Source organism: Artibeus jamaicensis, unplaced genomic scaffold (assembly GCF_021234435.1).
Source record: "Artibeus jamaicensis isolate MK-2021 breed Jamaican fruit bat unplaced genomic scaffold, CSHL_Jam_final scaffold_474, whole genome shotgun sequence".
Taxonomy (NCBI): Eukaryota; Metazoa; Chordata; class Mammalia; order Chiroptera; family Phyllostomidae; genus Artibeus; species Artibeus jamaicensis.
The window spans coordinates 24,404,504-24,426,034 of NW_026522046.1; the positions used below are offsets into that span (position 1 = coordinate 24,404,504).

Genomic DNA, 21,531 nt, shown 5'->3' on the forward strand with positions numbered 1-21,531 from the left:
ATCTGAATAGATATTTCTCCAAAGAAGGCAACAAATAGCTAATAAACACACAGAAAGATATTCATCATTAGTCATCAGGAGATGCACAATGAGATACTACTTTAAACTCACTAATGTGACTGTAACAAGTGTTGGTGAGGACATAGAAAAATTAGAATCCTCATACACTGTTGGTAGGAAATGGTATAGCCACTGTGAAAAAGTTTGGTAGCTCCTCATAAAGTTGAACAGTTCACATTTGACCTGGTAATTCCATTATTAGGTATCAACCCAAGAGAATTAAAAACACATTTGCACAAAAACCTGCACCTGAATTTTCACAGCTATATTACCCATAATAGCCAAACATAGAAACAACACAAATGCCTAACTGATGCATAAACAAAATGTGGTATATCCATACAATGGAATATCATTCAGCAAGAAAAAGAAATTTAGTACTGATGCAAAATACAACATGGACAAACTTTGCAAATCTGCTCAGTTAAAAGAAGCCATTCACAAAAGGTTCCTTATTGTATGATTCAATTTATATGAACTGTCCAGAATAGATAAATCTATGGTAAGAGACAAAAAAGCTTTGAGGTTACCAGGGGGAAGTAGTGACTGCTAATGTGAATGAGGTTTCTTTTGGGGATGATGAAAAAAATCTGGAATTGCATAGGTCCAATTAAACCACCTTGTGAATATACTAAAACTCCCTGAAACTGTGTATGTTAAAATGGTGAATTTTATGGGATGTGAATTATATCTCAATAAGATTTTATTTTTTAAGCAGTTACTGATGATGGAAATTAGAAATGCAAACTATCAGTCACTCTGACAATGGAATGTATAATCCTTAGAGGAGGAATTACAAAATATTTTTTTCACAACCATTTAACCTCAGAGCCTAACATAATCCTTGAAACCTATCAGGTGTTCCCTAAATAACGAGGAAAAAGCTAGGGGGGAAAAACCCCAAAATACTTAGCACTTAATGAATTATATGTAGCTTTTTATGAGTACCTACCTTATCCAAACCTATAAAGGTCGCAACTCCTATATTTTGTCGTTTAAGGAAGTTTACACATTCCTGGGCTGTATCAATAGAATCAACAACAATGTAGTCTAAGGCACGACAACAGGATGAAATAGCAATGTCATATTTTTCATCAATTGCTCCTAAGTCCCCCTAGTATAAAAGAAGGGGGGCAAAATCAATGTATAATCAGCAAGAAATTAGGCACAGGATCATCTAATTATTCATACAGATTTTGCAAATTACTCTTAACTGAAAAACTATACTCACACATGGTTTTAAAAAGTACAAAAAGGGTGCACAATGAAAATGTAGGTGTTCCCATCTCTCGACTACAGTTTTTAATCTGCCTTTTAAAAGGTTATGAATATGCTATTTTAAATTGTTAATGAAAGCACAAAATGAACTGCTTTCATGGCACAAAAATTAAAATGTGAAAATTTGAAACCTAAAAATACGAACTTATAAAATTATAAAACTTTGAATTACTTAAAGCCAATCTAAGATTATGAAGAGTCCTAATGAAACACATTTGCCTGCTTATCAATCTATTAATAAATTAGCTGTCAAGAAGCATTCACTGACTAGCTTTATTTTTCTTTGAGAGCAAATGAATATGAGGGGGGCTCCCCCCAAAACACCCGAGTTTATAACAAATGATATATTTATTCTCATATTCAAACTTCAGTCACCTTCAAAGTACTCTCTATTTGATGGAATATACCTATCAAGATGTATGAATTTATCTGTTTTCATGCCTTTTAGAACTTTTTTTTAAAAAAGATTTTATTTATTTACTTTTTAGAGAGAGGGGAGGGGTGGGGAGGGAGAAAGAGGGATAGAAACATCAATGTGTGTGAGATACACTGACTGGGACTTGAACCTTCAATCTTTTGGTTTACAGGCTGGTGCTCAACCCACTGAGCCACACCAGCCAGGGCTATTTTCATGCCTTTTCGTGTGTATTTTGTTTCACCTCTTACACATTGGTGAAACATTTCCCTTTCCTATTTTTTCATCCAGGGAAAGAAACAAACAAACAAAAAAACTTGCTAGGGACAAGACTGGGTGAATATGGAGGGTGGGCCATGGATGTCATGCTGTTTTTTGTGTGGACAGATGCGCTTGTAAATCGCCCATCATGAAATGGGCAAAGGTGTTGAGTCTTCAAAAAAATTCAATGAAACTGTGGATTGACTGTGAGCTGCAAATCAAAGGGTCGCAGGCCAGATCCCCAGTAGGGACTGCGAGAGGCACACATTGATATTTCTCCCCCTCTTTCTCTTTCCTTTCCCCCTTCTCTAAAAATACATAAATAAAATCTTTAAAAATAAAAATTCACTGAAGCTGACTTCAACCTCTTAGCAACGTCAGCTGGTGCACCGACACAAATGGGTTCCCACAACACTCACCTAGTGGGGAAAGCCTGTACTACAAGGGGCCTGCCTCCAAGAAGATATTTCTGTTTTTTTGGAAGGCTCCTCCTTCACTGGATTAAATTGTGTACCTTTGGGAAAATTAGGTGGAACTCACTTAACATTTAGACATTAGTCATCTATGCTGGGTAATTTTCATTTGCCCTTGTGAAACACTTTCTTCTGCTCCGTTCTCTGGAATGCTGACTCAGGGACTGCATCAATTGAATGGGGTCGAAATACACATTTTCCCCACTTCCTCCTGGCCATCCTCTAGCCATGGCTACAGCTTCCTTCCCTCTTCGGTCTCAGGAGCAGGAATAGTCTCCACTATTGCTAGCCCTGGGTTTCTGAAGATCCCCTGCTGATGTCCCTAAACTTGAGCTACCTCCTTTGGTACATTAGTATAAAACCCAGAATGTAATTTGTCAAATTCCTTTTTACAAAAAGAATAGAGTAGCTTTGTTAAGTTTATCACTACTAAAGTTTGTTTTTTCCCTGGAATTAAAATAATTACAATTATCCAAATTAAAAAATAAAGAACCCCTATTTTTAATGAGAGAATCTGTATTACAAAGAATTTTACTATGCTTGAGTGTAAGAGCAAAATGTTTAAAAATGAATGTCCTTTCAAACAAAGCAAAAAATGAATGTTATTTTATTCCAGTGACACTCAGTATATAGTTTCTTTAAGGTAAGAAAATTATTTATGTTTTACTTCAGAAAAATGTACAGTCATGTCCAAATAAATCTACTTTACCAATCTTCCATATATTCCTGGAATCCTGCCAGCTTTTTTCTCTCTAATTATTGCATCAAGAACTTTCCCCCTACTTTGATTCACTGCTAAGGAACTCTTTGCTTCTTCAACTTTTTGGAAAAGATCACGAACCAAACTTTTGCAACTTGTTTCTTCTTGTGTAAGTTTTTGAAGTTCCTTTTCTTTCTGAAAGTAAAAAGTAAACAAACAAAAACCCCTTATAATTCTATGCCCAATCATAGCAGTGCCAGTTGTAACACCTAAAAAGAAGGTGGCAAAGACAGACCAACAATAAACACTTAAATCAGAACTAAGCGACCATTTGGGTTTTGAAAAAATGTAGATGGATTTTCTGTTTTAATAAGGGAATAAATTATTTGGGTCAATAACAAAGAGCATAAATGCAGTATGGTTATAGGAGCAAAAACACTGATATTGATACAGCAAGTAGAGCCAGGGCTGTGGAAATCCCAGTTTGGAACTATAGTTATGTATAAGTGTGTCCTAATTCTTAAATTCTGCACTAATAAAGAAATAGACTCTGGTACGGAACCCTAGATATGGGTGACCAGGCAGGACTATGGTTATACTATGCTTTGCTTTCTAAATAATAAAGAAAATTGATTATATATTATATCTAGTTAAATAAAGAAAAAACATTAAAAAAAGCACAGTTCTGAAATGAAGGGGCATGTGATGAGCGAACAGTACTACTGCTATATAAAAATGTCAGGATGCCAAAAGGAGAGGAACCACACACATGCATGCACACAAACATTCAAATTCTCAGTTGCTTAATCTGAACTTTTCTCCCTCATCTCCTGGCTTTAAATTATCAGCTCTAATAGCAGTCACACTGATATAAAGAAAAAGCTCAAGTTATAGCTATAATTTATCCAAAAATAATGTGAATTACTAGGGGGGAGATAGAAGTGGTCACTGGATTCATCAAGTTTACATTTCAATTTTACATGGTCCAGAAATTCCCCAATAACCAAAGAGTATATATTTACTAACATGGAAAAACAAAAACCAAAACTATTATTTCTCTTCAGATTGCATTTTTCTATTGCCATCTTATCTAAAGATGCTTGGGGGATTCAAGTTACAAGATTACTTAGATATATAAGTCACTCAAGACCCAAGAGGGTCACCAACAGGCTAAACTAGGTATCTTCATTAGTTCAAAACGGTTTGTAGTTCCAACAAAGAAACCACATCCATAAATTCAAAAACAGAATACATTAAGATAGCTGGCTGGAATGTTCACCCACAAATATATTTATGGTTTTCATTTATTTGTGCATAATATGTCTACACTTAGATTTAGGGAAACAAACTTTCTTTTGTTTAAATTATTTCCATGGGAAACAATTTAATGAAAAAAATGAAAGAAATCTGTACAGATGCTCCCTGACTTAGGATGATATTACGTACCAAAACCTCATTGTAAGGTGAAAATACCATGAAATCAAAAATGCATTTAGTATACTTAATCCACCGAACATCATAGCCTAGCCTACTTAAATGTATTCAAAACATTTACATTGGCCTACAGTTCAGCAAAATCATCTAACACAAAGCCTATTTTATTATAAAGTGTTGAGTATCTCATGTAACTTATCACACATATTGCTTTCACACAACTGTAAAATTAAAAAATCTTAACTTGGGGACCATCTGTGTAACAGTCATTTCAAACATCTAGATTAAAAAAAAATATATAAAACTTGGGTTGACCAACAATGTTCAGATGAAATACAGAAGCAGAGATTTACCTCCTTTAATTCGCGTTCGGTGTGAGGGAGTTTTGCTTCTATATCTGCGATTGCAGCTTTTCTTTCTTTGAGAGTCTCAGAAGCTGCAATTAGAGCTTCCTTGGCCTTACTTAACTGAGACACTGCAGTATTGTGCCCACTGAGATAGATATCAAGTTCTGATTGGGCTACATCCATCTTTGAACGTGCTTCGTTTACCAATTTGCTGAAACCCATGAGTTCTTTCTCTTGACTCTGTTAAAACATGACAGACTCCATTAATTCTGCAATACTGTGTTTTCAAACCTAAACTGAAATAGAAGCCATGTATTTCAAATTCCACATAAGAGATTTTACAGATGGAACGGACTAATAGATTTGGCCTAGTTGCCCGTGTTCACTATAGTCTTTTCCCAATTGATTTCATAAGAGCTCAATGAGGTATACATTAATACGCTCAATTTCAGAAATTAAAACAAAATAATAGTTAAGAGAACAAAAAGTTAGGTCTAAACTCCCTATGATCTTTGCATACTATGTTACCTGAAATGCTAAGTAGTTTAAGATCTACTCAGCAGAAAGTTCCAACACCAGTGATGTACTTGATAAGCAGAAATTTTGGTCCACTATAATGGATTATGAAGAAAAAATCTGTTAGAGCAATGGCATAAGAAAGGCCCTTACAAAAGTCTGATCCCTTCATTTCACACATTAAGGAATAGGTCCAGAAATATCAGGTTCTGTCCAAGGACATCATAGAATCAGTTTAAATGTTTGATGGTGAAAATGATGAACACTAACACACACACACACACAATTCACTATATTCTAGACATTATTATGGTTTGTGTGTGTCAATTCCTTAACATAATAATGCTACGAGGTAAATACCATCCTTATGTTCATTTAAGGAAAGGGAGATTAGAGTTTGAATAACTTGCTCAAAAACACTCACTCATAAGTGGCAAAGGATCTGTTTTTAGCTATTACTTCATGCTGAGGAATGAAAACACCTGGATGTCAATCCCATTTTTGTTTTTGGTTTTTTTACTAACAAAGGGTACAAGGCAAACAGAAAAACTCATGTGCATTACATGAGCAAAAGTGACAATCTATATCCACAGAGTATTCCATTATGAAAGCTGTTTTACCCAGTGCCACTTTACCATATGGGTGTCCTACTTATAAAATTTTGTAGTGTGACATTAGAATATGTCCATATTCCACAATAGATTCTATTATGTCTATAATTTTTTTAAAAAGTAAACTTTAGAAGCATGCCTTATTTTTCGGACCATAAGATGCACCCCACCCCCTGTTTGGGAGGAATAATGGTTGTTCATGCTGCTGTTGAGCTTTGTTTACATTCACATTGGTGAAATATTATGTTATTAAATATTTTACCACATCTTTGCCTCAATTTTCCCCCTATTTTCCTCTAAAACCTAGGTGTGTCTCATGGTCTGAAAAAAAATGGGTAATTAACATACAGAGGTTGTACATAGTCAAATTGAAATTTAACTAAATAACCATAATCTATTAAAATATCGATTTAACATGTTCAGTGTTCTCAAAAAGACTATGGTGAATATAAGTGAAGACACATAAAATTTGCGCTTATAATACTCTTGTTAGGTAGGTAAGTCATACCACCAATGGGACAACCACAAACTCATGACATTAATCAAGTGCTAAAGTAATAGTTAACATTTCTTAATTTCAAGGCATATATATATATATGAGTGTGTGTGTATATACACACACACACACACACACACACATTTTATTTTCACAAAGATTCATAAGATGGGCATTATTTTTTCAGTGTTTTGAGGAATATGACTCGAAGAGACATAATTTGCACAAGATCAGAAATAGTAAGTTAGGATCCAGGATTTGAACCAAGAACTGACACAACAGCTATAGTTTTAAACTATTACATAAAAGCTTATAGAAACAAAGAAAGGAGATGCCAACTTGTGGTTAGTATGGTCCCAGGCTTGTATAGGTGGTAACCAATTAAGTTACCAAGAAAATAACTTCAGACAGAAAAGGAAATTTGATGATGAAATTAACAGGCTCAACAAAGAATGGCATATATAACAAAGTATTTGCCATGGTATATTTTCTGCAAGCATTATAAATTCTCACTCAGCTATTTTTTTTTAAATGGGAAAGCAGGAATGAAGAAGGGTGTGGGCTATTTTTATGAATGTTAGATGAGATACTGAAGTCTGAATGTTTTCTTCTAAGAGGTCAGTTTTTACTACTACTACAAAAACATTTGTTTTAAAAAGCAACCAAAATAAACACCAAGCAGTAAAAAAAACTTACTTCTTTTTCTTTCTGAAGTCCTTGTGTTTCCTGTTTAAGGCTATCCATAACTTCCTTCAACTTTTCTTCTTCTTTCTCTTTTTCCTTCTCAAGGGCATTCTTTCTAGTTGTTGTCTCGGTTATGATAGTCTCACTCTTGGCAGGTATATTTTCGAATTCTTCTACCTAAGATTATGAAACAAAGTTGTAGGAACACATGCCTTTAGGCTGCCTAACACTACCAACATCTGACTTATTTAAAAAGTGTTTCATAGGGTCTTCCTGGTCTTTGCGGTTTTGTAATTAGATTTGAATTAGTTGGTTCCAGCAAGTATATTTGTTTTTTCTGTCTCTTCGATAGGACTTATTTCAAAAGGGTTATCAGCAAGTACAATACCTTCTTAAGCATTTACTGAAATTTCTATATTCTGTCTGTCTAGTGGTAAAGCTAATCCTATGAATTCTTGATTTCTTATGAGGAAAATTCTCCTTGCCTAGACATTAGGCCTTTCTTCCTTCTGTTCCAGTTTCAGGTGATAATTATCCTTTCGCCTATTAAAATACTCTATGAAATTTCTTAAACTGTCACGGTATACTGCAGCTTAGCACGAACTATCTTTGCAACCCCCACCTTCCCTCAAATCCTAAGGTCTTTCACAACTTACTCTTCCTTCCAGAGTCACCATGTAGGACTAATATTTTATTCCATTACCACTTTCTGGTAATAACTACTTACTTGTATTTTTTTAAAAAAAGCATTTATTTTTAGGCAGAGGGGGAGGGAGAAAGAGAAATATCAGTGTGGTTGCTTTTCATATGCCCCTCTCACCAGGGACCTGGCCTACAATCCAGGCATATGCCCTGATCTGGGAACTGAACAGGCGACCCTTCGGTTTGCAGGCCTGGCACTCAATCCACTGAGCTACACCAGCCAGGACTACTTACTCATATTTGATGCCTAAAGGCCAGTCCCTCTATAACAGTTAAATTTGGCTACCTGTCCAATTTAGGAGTTACTCTCAAATTTACATGGTATATTTTGTTTTCTCTGATTATTTAGTACCAGAGAAGGCCAGCATTTTCCTACACAGTATTCCTCAAACAATGATTCATGTAAGATTTGTTATTGTACCAAGCAGAAAGTATTTTGTGAATAAATGCATTTAGAAAATGCTTTTAAGGTAAAACAAAGTTTATATTATAATTACTGTGAAGTTACATGGTAAAAAGCTGTTTGGGGGAAGGGGGTTTGTTTAGGTGTCGTATCTATTAGAATCTGATAGAGCTCTGAACATAGTTTGAAAGACCCCAAATTTATTACAGTCTGGCTCCTAGCAGTTAGGCATTCTGGTCCAAAGTTTATCTTTTGGTAAAACCTTATAAATTACCAGATTCCCGTTCCTCCTTTTTAAAGGAGAGTGCAATTTAATTTTGTAGGTGGGTAATAAATTTTCATATATATAACTAAAATTTTTCATATATATAACATATAACTAAAAATGTAAATTTTTCTTTTAAAAGTTTATTTTTAAATTTTCTCATTATCATTTATCTATCCCCCTTATACCTCTCTCCCATGCACCCCACAATCCCCACAGTTTGTTGTCCATGTACATGAGTTCTTTTACTTTTTTGCTCAATCCCTCTATCCCACAACTGACTCCCTGACTATCCTAGAGGGGGGAAATTATTTTATCATCAAAACAGAATTGCTGATTTGGTAAATGTTTCCCAACAATATATGCCATAGAAACATAAGCTCTAAAACTCAAAATCAATGAATGTTAAGATTTCTCCATGGGGAAAATAATCAGGTTACAATGGAAATCTTAAAACACTTAGTTAAATTTTTAAGGATTTCCTTTAAACCTACCTTTTCTTTATCTTTTTGAAGTTGTTTCTCCAGTTTTTTTGCCTTACTTGAAGCATGTTTTAATTTTTCCCTAACTTGAACATCTTCCAAATCTAGCTGTGTAAATTTTTCTTTGTTCTCCTCAATATATTTTGTAATTTTATTCAGTTTCCTAACAAAGCAAGAAAATTATTGGTCACTATTTTTGATATTCAGGTATTTGAAGTCATGTTCTATATCCTGCCTTGGAGATTTCGTCTATAAATGTGTCCAACTTCTTGTAAGGTAGGACCCTAAAATAACCTATTTTCAAGTCGACTCCACCTTACCCTCATATTTGAGGAAGCCATTAAGTGATTATGAACGTTATTTCGTCCTTCTAAGCTGGACAATAAACATTTTCTAGGATGATGCTTTAAGAAATTTTAGGTATAAAAACATTTTATCAGCCACACCAATGTGGTCACCACCTGTGCATCCCCTACTGAGGACCTGGCCTGCAAAACCCAGGAATGTACCCTGACTGGGAACTGAACTGGCAACCCTTTCATTCTCAGGCAGGTACTCAATCCACTAAGCCACACAGCTAGGGCTAAAAAATTTTTTTATCCTAAGAGTAAAATTCATTTTAAAGAAAAATCCCATAAGTAAAAGATACTGGTTGCATTAAATTCTGTTACAGAAAAAGTCATAAGCAAAACTAAAAAAAAAAAAAAGTCTAATATAAACCTAAGTCTACCTCTGTAGGTTTGTGAACTCTATTCTTAAAGACAACCTGTCAGGTTACATGCTTATTTTTGCTGGGATGTTTTGTGTTACGGAGTTCTGCCACAAGGGGGTAGTATCCTCCATTATTTTAAGATCACTGAGCACTTGAATCTGTAAAAATGACGTACAGGAGGCAGGGCAAATTACATTTTTTGTTTTTGTCTGCAAAAGGAGACCATTTTATATGCTGGTAAATGTATTATACGTATGTGCTGCCAATAAGTTTATATATAGACACACACACACATACAGGTAATAAAATTAACTGAATTTAAATACTTCTAGTACTTTCCAAAAAATTATTACTTCTCTACATCTTTTACAGCTTTATTCTTAGCTTTCATTTCATTTGATAGTATACTGCTCTTCTCATTAATTTCTTTGGTATCTTCATTAATTTTTTCCTTTTGAGTTTCCATTTCAGCAACTCGTTTCTGCAGATCATGACTAGAGGGAGGAAAAAAAGAAATAGGAGATCCTAAAATGCCATTTCTAAAATTATGTAACTATTTTAGCAAAACCAGCTGTTTCTAAAGGACTCGTTTTCTTTAAAGCCATTTTACAACTGCCGGGGGCTACTGAGGGATGTGTGTGGAGGCAGGGGAAGACAACGAAGCTAGGGTCAAGACTAGAATGAGGGGCAAAATAGGTTCCATATAAACAAAGTTAGATCTGTGACATGAATTAAAAAGTATGAAGTTTTTAAGCATCGTAATAAATACGTGTGAACCCACCTCTTAATTTAAGGAGACCACTTAAAGGTAAACTTCAATACTACGGTAAAAACCCTAATTTAATTAATTCATCACATAAACAAATTTTTAGAATTTTTTTTTACTTCTGTCTTTGTATCTCTCTAATACGGGAAAAGAGAAGGGGATTTGGTTTAATGTCAGAAATATAAAAATTAATTAAGGTACTTACATGTAATATTGACAAACATGATTCTTTTTTCTAAATATTTCATTTTCCAAGGTAAGAAATTCGATTGCTAAGTTTTTCTCTCCTTCTAAGGCATCTTTTTCCTTTTCCACCATCTTAACTCTGTTTAACTACAAAAAGTAATAGTGTATAGATTGTTAAAATACACTTCAAATACACAATCTGAATTTAAAATATGCCAATATTAAAAACATAAACTATGGTTAATAAAAATATAAATTTTTTAAAAATATAAAATTCAATCTAAAATACTAAGCATTTTCCAATAATTATTATCTATTATAACTCGACCATCTACTTCAGTAAAATCTGTTAATAAAGGAAACATTCTGATTTACAAGTCTGCAAAAGATTCACCTTCTCTCCTCTGTGTTCATTTAATATTTCAACTCTCCGACACAAGACTTTAATAGGTTCATTTAGCCGTCCACAACCAATTATATCTTCTAAATATTCAAGCATACCCTCATCTTGTTCAGTCTGGCCTTTTGGTTTCATCATAGCAATTTGTTCAACTTCACCCTTTGAAAAAAGTCACATTTCACATTCATTTTACATGTTTAGCTACATCAACCTTAAACTGAGAATTAGAAACAATGATCAAATCCAACAGTAATAAACAAATAAATGTTGTAAATGAGTAGCTTAGACATTTATTAAGATACAAATAAAAAATGTTCTCTTCACTGATATTTTTAAGTTTCAATTTTACATAAGAAATGTACATTTACATTCTCTTACATACACTCATATATTATTATATAAACCCACATATACACACAGAAGTAAAATAAAGGAAGATTCCCCATCTACAATATTAATTCAATATAAATAAAATTTAACTTTTCTATTGCAAGATTTGGCAAGATTATTCATATAATTGACAACTCAGTTATTGTGGCAACATTATCAGCTGTTAATAACATAATTAGAGCACCTGTTTTAAAACCAAGAATTTTCAAAAAGACCCTCCCTGGTTATGACATGGTAGGAATTGTATGTCTAGGTGGCTAGTATTATTAAACTTTCTCTATATACCTAGTATTATGAGTTGCTCAACAAGTGCTGGGCTTCATAAGGATGCCTCAAACCTAATGTTCTTTCTAAAAATAAGAGCATTAACTGGAAAAAGAAACTACCTATTTCTCATGGCAAGAGAAGAAATCCAAGTGACTGAAAACTAAAGATCCTGATACGTGACACTGAAAAACTTTTGTTTGCAATCATTAATATAAACTGAACTGTAATTAAAATCTTAAGATTAACATTATGTTTTAGGTTTTTTTTACCATTTATTTACAAAGAGAAAAGATACCCCCCCCCCATAAGCAGTAACCTTTAAGACTGACTTCCAGGCAGCCATTTGTTTGATGGTGGAGAAAATTTTCTGTAAATATGCTCAGGCAAAATGCTGCTACTTCACAGAAGTAGCCTGCTTGAATTCTATACTATTACAACAGAAGGGGCAGGAAAGAAGGAAAAAATAGATAAACCTTTCTTTCAGAAAAACAGCAAGGATGAAAAAAATGGAAAAAATTTACACATTAAAAAGAACATACTTCTCTTTATTTAAAATATTTATTTATGAACAAAAGCTCCAACATAATTATGAAAAATAAAATTAAAACCTCATTTTTAATCTACTCATTGAAAGGCATAATTTTTAATATTTATATATCACCATCACAGTTTCTACTCTAACAACACAGTAGTACATGATCATCAAATACAAAGGGAAATGTTATCCAAAGAACCCATTTAGATTTTCTATAATCTTCAGTATGCATGAACTGGTGTTTTCTTAAACAAATTAGCATTTAAACTAAAATATATAGATATCTTATTCTGCTTTCAATGATCAGTTCTTTTTAACTATTTGCAGTGATGGTTTAAGTTTTAGACACTTGATTTAAGCCTGGAAAAATACCCCAAAACTTTGGATTACAACAGGATTACAAATTCTAGCCATTGAAGAAGCCAAATTCTATTCCAAATTGTTATCTAGATAGGGTTTACCAATAGTGACATTTTATGTTAGATTTACCAATAGTGACATTTTATGTTAGGGTTTACCAATAGTGACATTTTATGTTAGACTCTTTGTTATGGGGAGCTATGCTGGGTATCTTAGTATGCATCTCCCCTCTCCCAGCTATAACAACCTCAACTGTCTCAATGTAAAACTACCCTCACTGAGAACCACAGATCTCCACTTAAGTCTTTTAGGTTATCCAAGTAACAAATATAATAACAATAGCTGACACCTGATATGAAAACTATGCCAAGAGAATTTACACATGAGTCAAATGATCATATCATTTAAATATAGTATACATTTTTCAGATAACCGAAAGTTAAGATCCAGTATACCAGTTTACACTGATGGAAATATTCCTGGCCTAATTACTTATTGAAGAGATAACATACCACTATTAGGAGAGTGCCTAGCTTTGGGTATAGTGGTTGCTTGTTTCTGGTTATTTGTTCCCTGTACCCACAATTAAAACGAAGGATATAGAGCTGTAATTTCTTTTCGCGCCAACGAGCTTGACCAGTTAAATAAATAGTAAACTAAAAAAAAAACAAGGGCATTTATGAATCAAAATACTTCCACCTCAAATCCCACATAACATTCACATTTAGATAATTATTATATGGTATTCAAAAAAGAATTTTAAAGCAGTTACTGTCAGATTAGCACTATTGAACCAATAAGCTATTACTGTTAGAACACTCAGGCCTCTACTTGTCACATGACTGTTAGGACCGCTCTGGTATTCCAATGACAACCTGGGACCTTTCCTCTGACTGTTCCTTGATGTCCTTTGCCTCCCTTCACCACCTGTTCCTATTTGCTTTCTTGCTTCTTTTTACATTTTGTGCCATTTCATTAAAAATATGAGTTGACAGTCTACCCAGACAACCACATATTCATTTTTCAGAAATCTTATGTACCCTGTAGGAAATTATAAACTAGTTTTAATTTAGGGCACTAAGCTCAATACATTTCAGAGATAATTTTAAAGCATCAACCTGAATTTAAAGTCACCCTTCCATATTGAGGTTCACAAATAGTGGTGACATTAACAACAACAACAACAACAAAAGTTTCAACTTGCTATAACTCTAGCATCCGAAGCTGACAGTTTTATAGTCCTCTATCTATTGTTATTTCTAGTTTCTACATCTTACGTATACTAAACAAAGTTTTAAATAGATTTTTTGCTGTTATTTACTATAGATCATGTTTTAAATTATGTTTAAACTATATCAGAGACATTAAACAACTGTGGAAAATATCAACTATGGTTTTTAAGAATAACACAGAAATAACAATCATACTTCAAGAAACTAAATACAGAGGCTTAAATCATAACTAACTGAAGTGGGTGCTAAAACCAGAATATTGTTTCAGCTATGCCATTTTTTCGTAATACAACTTACAGAAATTCAACGTAAAAACCTATATAGGAATGAATGTATATAATGCTGTTTATTCTTATTCAATGAAATCCAAATTTTAGCAAAAGAGCCACAAAACTCAAGTATATAGTTATAACACAGATTTTTGTCCCTAATAAGGCCTAAGCTATTCTTAATATATGGGTATTTGCATCAAAATTAAATGCTCACAATTACTGAACTTTACATTTTTATTTTGTCCCAGTCTTTTTATTTTCTCCATTTTCACTGTAAATTATTATCCTTTATCTTATTCTAATGAATTTTATTCTAATTTGCTCTTTGTGAGCTCCAGAGGCCCAAAACTGAAATCACCAAGGTTACTAGTTAGTATCTATCTTAAATAAGTACATAAATAGGATAATGCTTTAGAGCAGTGATTTTTCAACTGGTGTGCTACAAGAACATTTAAAACATGCAATACCTATTTATTCAGAAGCAGTAACCTGTTTTCCCTTACATTGTCAAATTAAAAAAAAAATGACAGCAACCAACACAATGGCTGCCTAGTGTGAATGAATCAAAATTATACATATTTTTTTTGGTCAGCTCAGCCAAAAAAATTTTTTTGGTGTGCTGGAGAATTTTAGTAATTAGCTTGTGTGCCATGAATGAGATGAAAAAGGTTGAACATCGCTGCTTTAGTGGGTAAAATGACTTGGTCTCTCTTCTGGTCACTTATGGGTGGGTAGCCTCCTATTTTCTTTCATAGTTGAGGCCATTGAACAAGATACTTCTGAATAATTCAGGTATTGTTGATAAAGTAAAAATTTCTTTCATTTAGCACAGACTTACTTCTACAAGCTAAAAGACTAGAACTCAAATAGTTTGTATGCCATGTCAAGCTTAGAACTATACTGGATAGAAAGATATAGACAGGTAAAAACTCAGACCTAACTTAATTTAATCTCCAAGTTATTAAGTGGTAAGAAAAACATCCTGGTTTTTGTTTAAAATTTTAATTCAGATTTTATAATAGAAACACAAGGCATATGAATTAGAACACTTTGACAAAACTGAAATTGTGTTAGTAGTGGTAGCTTTTCAGGTGTTTATAAAAACACTCCTAAGATAGCAATCATTAATGCAACTCTGAATTATAATGAAAGCATTAAGGGTTAGCGTTCTTCTAACCTTGAATGGAGTGAAAGCATCCAAACAAACTAAGCCTAATTTATAAGACACTGTCAATCCTGAAGTGCTCTATGGAGCTAATAAAATACTACTTGTTAGCACCAATAGTTACTGTAATGGGACAAAGGATCCCAATGAAGTATAGAGAAATGAATAAATGTACAAACATGAAAAGTACAATGGTCAATTATAATCAAACACTTTTTGAAAGCAAATATTAGTACCTCAAGGACAAGAACAGGGTTTAACCATCTTTGTATCCTTTATAGCATTTTAGCATAATATCTACTGAGGTACTCATTTGAGTGGTCAACTGATAAAATGTACCCTCATACACTTCTGTTTATCACGACCACTGGCCAGTCTATATATTTTATTCAAAGTAAGCACTTATGTCTTGGATGGTGATATTATGATGACTCCATGTTTCCAGCCTCCCAAACCACAGGTAGTTTTTAAGATACATGTTATCCAGTGGGAAAGAAAGTAATAAAAACCACATTCTTACTTACCTCCAAATGCCTTAAATCTCTAGTGCAGAAATCTAAGATTCTGATAAGGTAGTAAATAAAAATCTATAGAAAGCACTGCAACTTTCCCTCTAACTTTTAAATGGGGCAGCATTAGTTCTACCTAGTCCAATCCCTCTTTCTTCTTCCTAACAGATGGATTTCTAAAGTGCTTACCTGTAAATTTAATCAAATGGAATTTAATCTGTTAACTTGGACAGTTTACCTTAATATTAGCCATCTTGGGTACTTCAAAAGCACATATTGATATACAGTTGACAATTTTAAAAATTATTCTTATTTAGTTTTTTTGGAAGCTATTGTTTTATTTTGCTTTCATTACTATTGAACTACGGAGAAAGAGGCTGCACCAAGGAAAAAATTTACCCTTACAAGGGTTAAAATGCAGTCCACTTAATTTTGATGCCTTTGTACATGTGTAAAAATTTGATTATCCCAGAATATTAAACAGCAAATTATAAATAAAAGATAAACACAAGTATAGGTTCTTGCAAAATAGTATCACTACCAAATTTAGTATTATAAAGGGATATATCTTTTTATCCATAATTAACCAAAGCAAATCTCATAACATAATAAACATCCATAAAAGTTAAATTTGATTTTTTAAAAAACCCACAAAGCTTTAATTCCACATCTGTGTTAACTCAAATCTTGTTTAAAAATATATCTAGAGCAGATTCATCAACATGCTTTTTAAAATAAGTCAGGGTTATAGCAGCATTACAAATGTACTGTGCCTGGTAGCAGAAGGTATTAATATAAGTCATTTCAGAAAAATAATAATTTACCTCCTATATACACTATGCATGTCTAAAAGTTATATTTTCTTTTAAAAAATAGTTGAGGAACAAAGACAAAAATGGAAAAGATTTTATAAATTTGTTATTGGGAACACTCAGTCATCCTAACAAAACTTTTAGTATCAAATCAAAATTCCCAACTTAGTATCAAATCAGTAGGACAAGATACTAAAGAATATTAGCAGCTATTTCTATATCAAAATATAGTTTTGCTTTTGTTATGATGCCCTTTGTGATTATGGGCAGGACACAGGAAAAGATAGCCTTAAATAAAAAAGGAATTTTAGTATCTAAGTCCTGCTTCACACTAAAAACTTTTTTAAAAGGTAACACATAAAGAAGAAAAGATAAAGGATTTTTTTTACCAAGCACTGCTAGTAGAATATATCCTTACTCAAAGAATACAGGGTTTCTAATAAAAATCAACTTAACACCCAGTACTTAAATTTTTTGCCCCTTTAAAAAAAACCTGAAGAGTTCTCATATTTAAGAATAAAATAAGTTACTTTCTGATTTTCCAATAGTGGTTAAGTAGGCCACCCTAACCAAATCAAAAACCAACTTGAGTAAGCTTTTAATTAATAATTCTAAGTGTTAAAAACATAATTAAATTAAATTAGGTAAGGGTCCAGGTAAACCTGACAAACACCAAGTGTACATAATCTTTTACTTTTTTTTTGCTATATATTATTAGTAGAGTTAAGAAGAACAAAAGTAAAGAAAAAGAACTATTAGGAGATAAATCTTATTTAAAATGTTATCTTAAAAGGAAACAAAAACAAAAATGATAGTTGCTATATCCCTGTCACACTAAAGCAGCACAATAATATTGGTGTTTAATATTTATTTCACTACGCCAATATTTACGTGCTGCTAGAGCGGAACAAGTATGTCAGTCCATCTAAACAGGAGCATCTAATGATGAAAATAGTTCTGAATGAATTTCCTTAAATTTCTAGAGCAGCAAATAATGATTCGCATCTTGACTAGAATGTAAACCATGATGTGCTGCTACAGTACTTTAAGGCCTCAAAAATACAGGATTCCTTCAACAGGGGAACCACATCCCCAGATTTCATTGGAAAAAAAAGTAACAGGATTATGAGAACCTCTTAAGTCTTTAATAAACTTACCTGCAAAATTAAAAATCTATTATGGTCCAAGTCAATGCCATGGCTTCGAAGAAGATTTCCAACATCCTTAAATGTGGACTTGTTCCCATTTATGTGATAGGCAGAAGTATTATCTCTGTAGGCTGTTCTGGATACATAGAAGTTACTGTTAGGAATGACTTCATAATCATCCCCTTCCTGTTTTAAGGAAAAACAAAACCAGAAAACAACTGTTGGTACTAAGTTACAGGTCTGCTCCAAATTTTACTCACTTCATACTAAAAAAAATTCTATGGATTAAAAATTTCAAAGAACATGCACATAAACTGGCAATAGTTCTCAGAAATAATTTTCTTAGCAAAGAATTGATACGGTTTGAAGTTGTTTGATTCCTGGCTCATAAATCACAAAAACCGAAATGCTAAACCAAATAAACAAAACAACCCCCCCCACGTTCAAACAAGCCTAAAAACATATGACTGAAAAGAGTTGATAAAGGGGACAAGAATCTTACCATACCCAAAACAAACTCACACAGATATATTAAACCATATTGAAAGACCAAATTACTAGCCCATTAAAAAATGCTATATATTCAAGGAAAAAAGAAGTAAGGCAGTAACAAGGTGATACGGCTTAGGTTTTTTTTGAGGAGCTTGGAGAGAAAAAAATACCATTCCCTGAAGGTAAAAAAAAAATTGTGAAAAATTGACAACTACATTCCCCACATTTAGAAATAATCAACTTTAATTGAAGTTCAAAATCTACTTTATCAAAACCATAACTTTTTACTTCCCCTTAAAAGTATGTCATTCTGAAGTCATGACTTAAAATTTACATGAATTAAATCTGATTAAGTAGCAATCTATTTTCCAATTCAAATTGTATAAGAACTTAAGAAACAATTAAAATAGATGCAACTGTGTAGATTTATAGCCCTTTGTATTAAAAAAAAAAGCAAAAACAAACGAAACCCTACAAGGCAAGTCACATCCCCTTTTCATTACATAATTAGTTTTTTAGGTTCTAGCCGCTCATTTTTGAACCACGAATTTCCAGTTAATTATTAATCAGAAGAGAAAAAAACACATGTAATTTGTCTTTTCTAGAAAACATGTAAGCTTGACCCTTCCTGTTTTAAAAGGTAGTTCAAACTGAAGCAAAGCACTTACATGTCAGATACACAGGACTACTAACAACATTAAATTTAATATGAACTGAAATAACAGATGGTAAAATTAGTCAACTGTTGCATTTTCAATTTAGGTAATTTATCCAAAGGCAATAAAAATATAACCTTAAAAATGAAGCCAAAATTTATAGTAAAAAAATGCCTATTTGGCACTCAGAATACTAAAACTGCTTAATGTTTTAATTCTAGAAAGGTAAGAACTAACTACTATGGGCTACTTAAGATTAACTTCCCTGGCTAAAAAATTTAATATTTTAAGTTTAACAGCCACCACCACCACTCCTCAAAAAGAAACTGTCATGGAGGTAATTAAATCAATAATCTGTCCTGCTTTAACCATATATTAATTTTAAAAAGCCAACTGAAGCCAAAAATAATAACATGTGCAATGTATTAGAATTCTTTGTATTCCTTACTTGAAGTTGCAAATGACTAAATAATCAAAGTCCCTTACCTTATCAATTATCTTTTGAAAATGAACTTCTACAGTACAACTCTGAATATCCTTGTGTTCATCAGAATTGTGTATTAGTACCGAAAGCTTTTTAGATCTTATTTTTTGTGCTCGATAGCCAAACACAAAAAGCATAGAATCAATAACATTGGATTTGCCACTGCCATTTGGCCCAATAATACAGGAAAAGCGCTGCATAAAAAGAACAGGGAAAAAAATTTTAAGTGAAGTTTAAAAGGTCATACTATGATTACAGACTGCTTGACTTTTTTAACTTGCAACAAACTTACAAATATTCAAAAGTTTTCATTGCTACAAGATAACACAACTTAAATTTTCTTATTTGCCACAAGCTTCAACGCCTGAAAAAAAGACCACATTCTAACTTTTACAAAATTCATTCTAACAGTAAAGAGAAAACATTCCCTTCAAACCAAAAACTCACCAATTCTATTTAGTGAGAAAAACTTTATAATAGGTAAAGAGGTACCAAAGATAATCAGAAGAAACAAAAGCTAATTTGTTGTTAAAAGCAAACATACTATGTGTCTATCAATCAGGATAAATATTACAAAATCGAAACATCTTGTAGTAAACACTCATTATCTTCCAGTAGTTATTTAAAAATGGTCAAATACCTTATGAAAAGGTCCCAGAATTTTTTCCCCAGCATAGGATTTGAAGTTCTGGTTTACAATATGAGTTATCATAAGTCGAGGAGCTCCAGCTTCATTGGTCATTGCTGGAGGTGGGGGAGGACGGATGCTATTCAAAATCTCTTCTAAACTCCTATTATCAATGTCTTCACTTGGAGTTTCTAAGTCAGTCAAAGGAAAGGAAAGGGAAGGGAAGGCAAGGGGGGAAAAGCCTACATTAGTGCAATTCGTTCTGAGGACTAGCAGAGCTGGCTAATCTCTGGAGAGATGTTATTTAAGAAACCTAGCAATCTGTATTTTCCACTTATTATCCTAAGCTCACATGGGACAAGAATCTTTCATCTTGGTTTTATTTTTTTTAATTCTTTACAGAAATGCCACCAGTCACAAAAACCACAGAAATATTACTCTCGGGAGTCAAAACACATCATAAAGCAAATCTGGGAAAACCACGACTACCTGATTCCCTGCTCCCTGCCTAAAGAGGTGGTTAAATCCTAAAGCTCTAGATCCACTTCTCTCCGTATCTGAGCACCTGGAAACTTCGGATACTTCCAAGCTCCACCGAAACTGTCACGGGGGTTTCATAATGTCATCCAATTACTGGACTCACAAAAGCTACCATGGTTTCGAGTAAATTATCATCTCGTGAATCGCACTTTAAGACCACGTAAGTGAGATCAGGGTCAAGCAACTTTTCATTATATTACATAGTCGTAGCGATGGTGTGTAAAAAAAAATCCAATGGCTCTTGGCTGACCGTGCCGATTTCCGCAGAAATAACAAGGCCACAAACAGAAATTCACAACTGAAACTCGCCCCCAACTCTTCAGCACCGTTACACTGAAATTGCACTTGGAGTCTAATCTCTGAAAATCGCCAAATCGTTTTCCTGAGCTGACGTAACGGGTCGACACGCAATCTTCAAATGTCAACCCTGCAGCACCTCTGCCAAATAAAACTGCCAGTCCCGGGCTGTCCACGGACCCTCTGGGGTCCCCAAGCCAGCTTTCCCGCCGACTCTCGGCGGGCTACTCACCTGCGGCTGCAGGGGCTGGGCTCCGGGCACGGCCGGGCCGCGGCTCCGGCTCTGCGTCGCTGCTGGTGCCGTTCGAGGACCGCGGCGGCCCTTCTTCTCTGCGCCGGGCGGTTGAGGGCTGGTTGCCTTTACCGGGCATGGTCGCTGCCGCCGGGTGAGAGGCCAGAGTCAGACAGCCCACCGGCCGCAGGGCCCTGCGGGTACGGACGTTCCCCGCCAGAACCCGCTGCGGGACGACTCTGCTTCTACTCCACCCAGATCGAGGAAAAACTCCGTCCACCCGCTTCCGAGAGCTAGTTTAAAAAAACCCGCTCAACGCCA

The 21,531-nt window shown here is 33.9% G+C and overlaps 1 protein-coding gene across 1 annotated transcript in view; it reads right to left on the reverse strand.

Moving 5' to 3' along the window:
- The window catches only part of SMC4 (structural maintenance of chromosomes 4), a 35,608-nt gene that overhangs the window by 12,993 nt on the left and 1,084 nt on the right, over positions 1-21,531 (reverse strand). The window contains exons 2-13 of the mRNA XM_053657747.1: positions 21,211-21,354; positions 20,154-20,332; positions 19,516-19,707; positions 17,891-18,067; positions 11,186-11,350; positions 10,811-10,938; positions 10,193-10,333; positions 9,136-9,290; positions 7,288-7,448; positions 4,975-5,208; positions 3,197-3,382; positions 1,013-1,174 (exon numbers count right to left, since the gene is read on the reverse strand). Coding sequence (XP_053513722.1) covers positions 1,013-1,174; positions 3,197-3,382; positions 4,975-5,208; positions 7,288-7,448; positions 9,136-9,290; positions 10,193-10,333; positions 10,811-10,938; positions 11,186-11,350; positions 17,891-18,067; positions 19,516-19,707; positions 20,154-20,332; positions 21,211-21,349 — 2,019 coding nt within the window. The 5' untranslated portion in view covers positions 21,350-21,354. The remainder of the gene's footprint in view (positions 1-1,012; positions 1,175-3,196; positions 3,383-4,974; positions 5,209-7,287; positions 7,449-9,135; positions 9,291-10,192; positions 10,334-10,810; positions 10,939-11,185; positions 11,351-17,890; positions 18,068-19,515; positions 19,708-20,153; positions 20,333-21,210; positions 21,355-21,531) is intronic.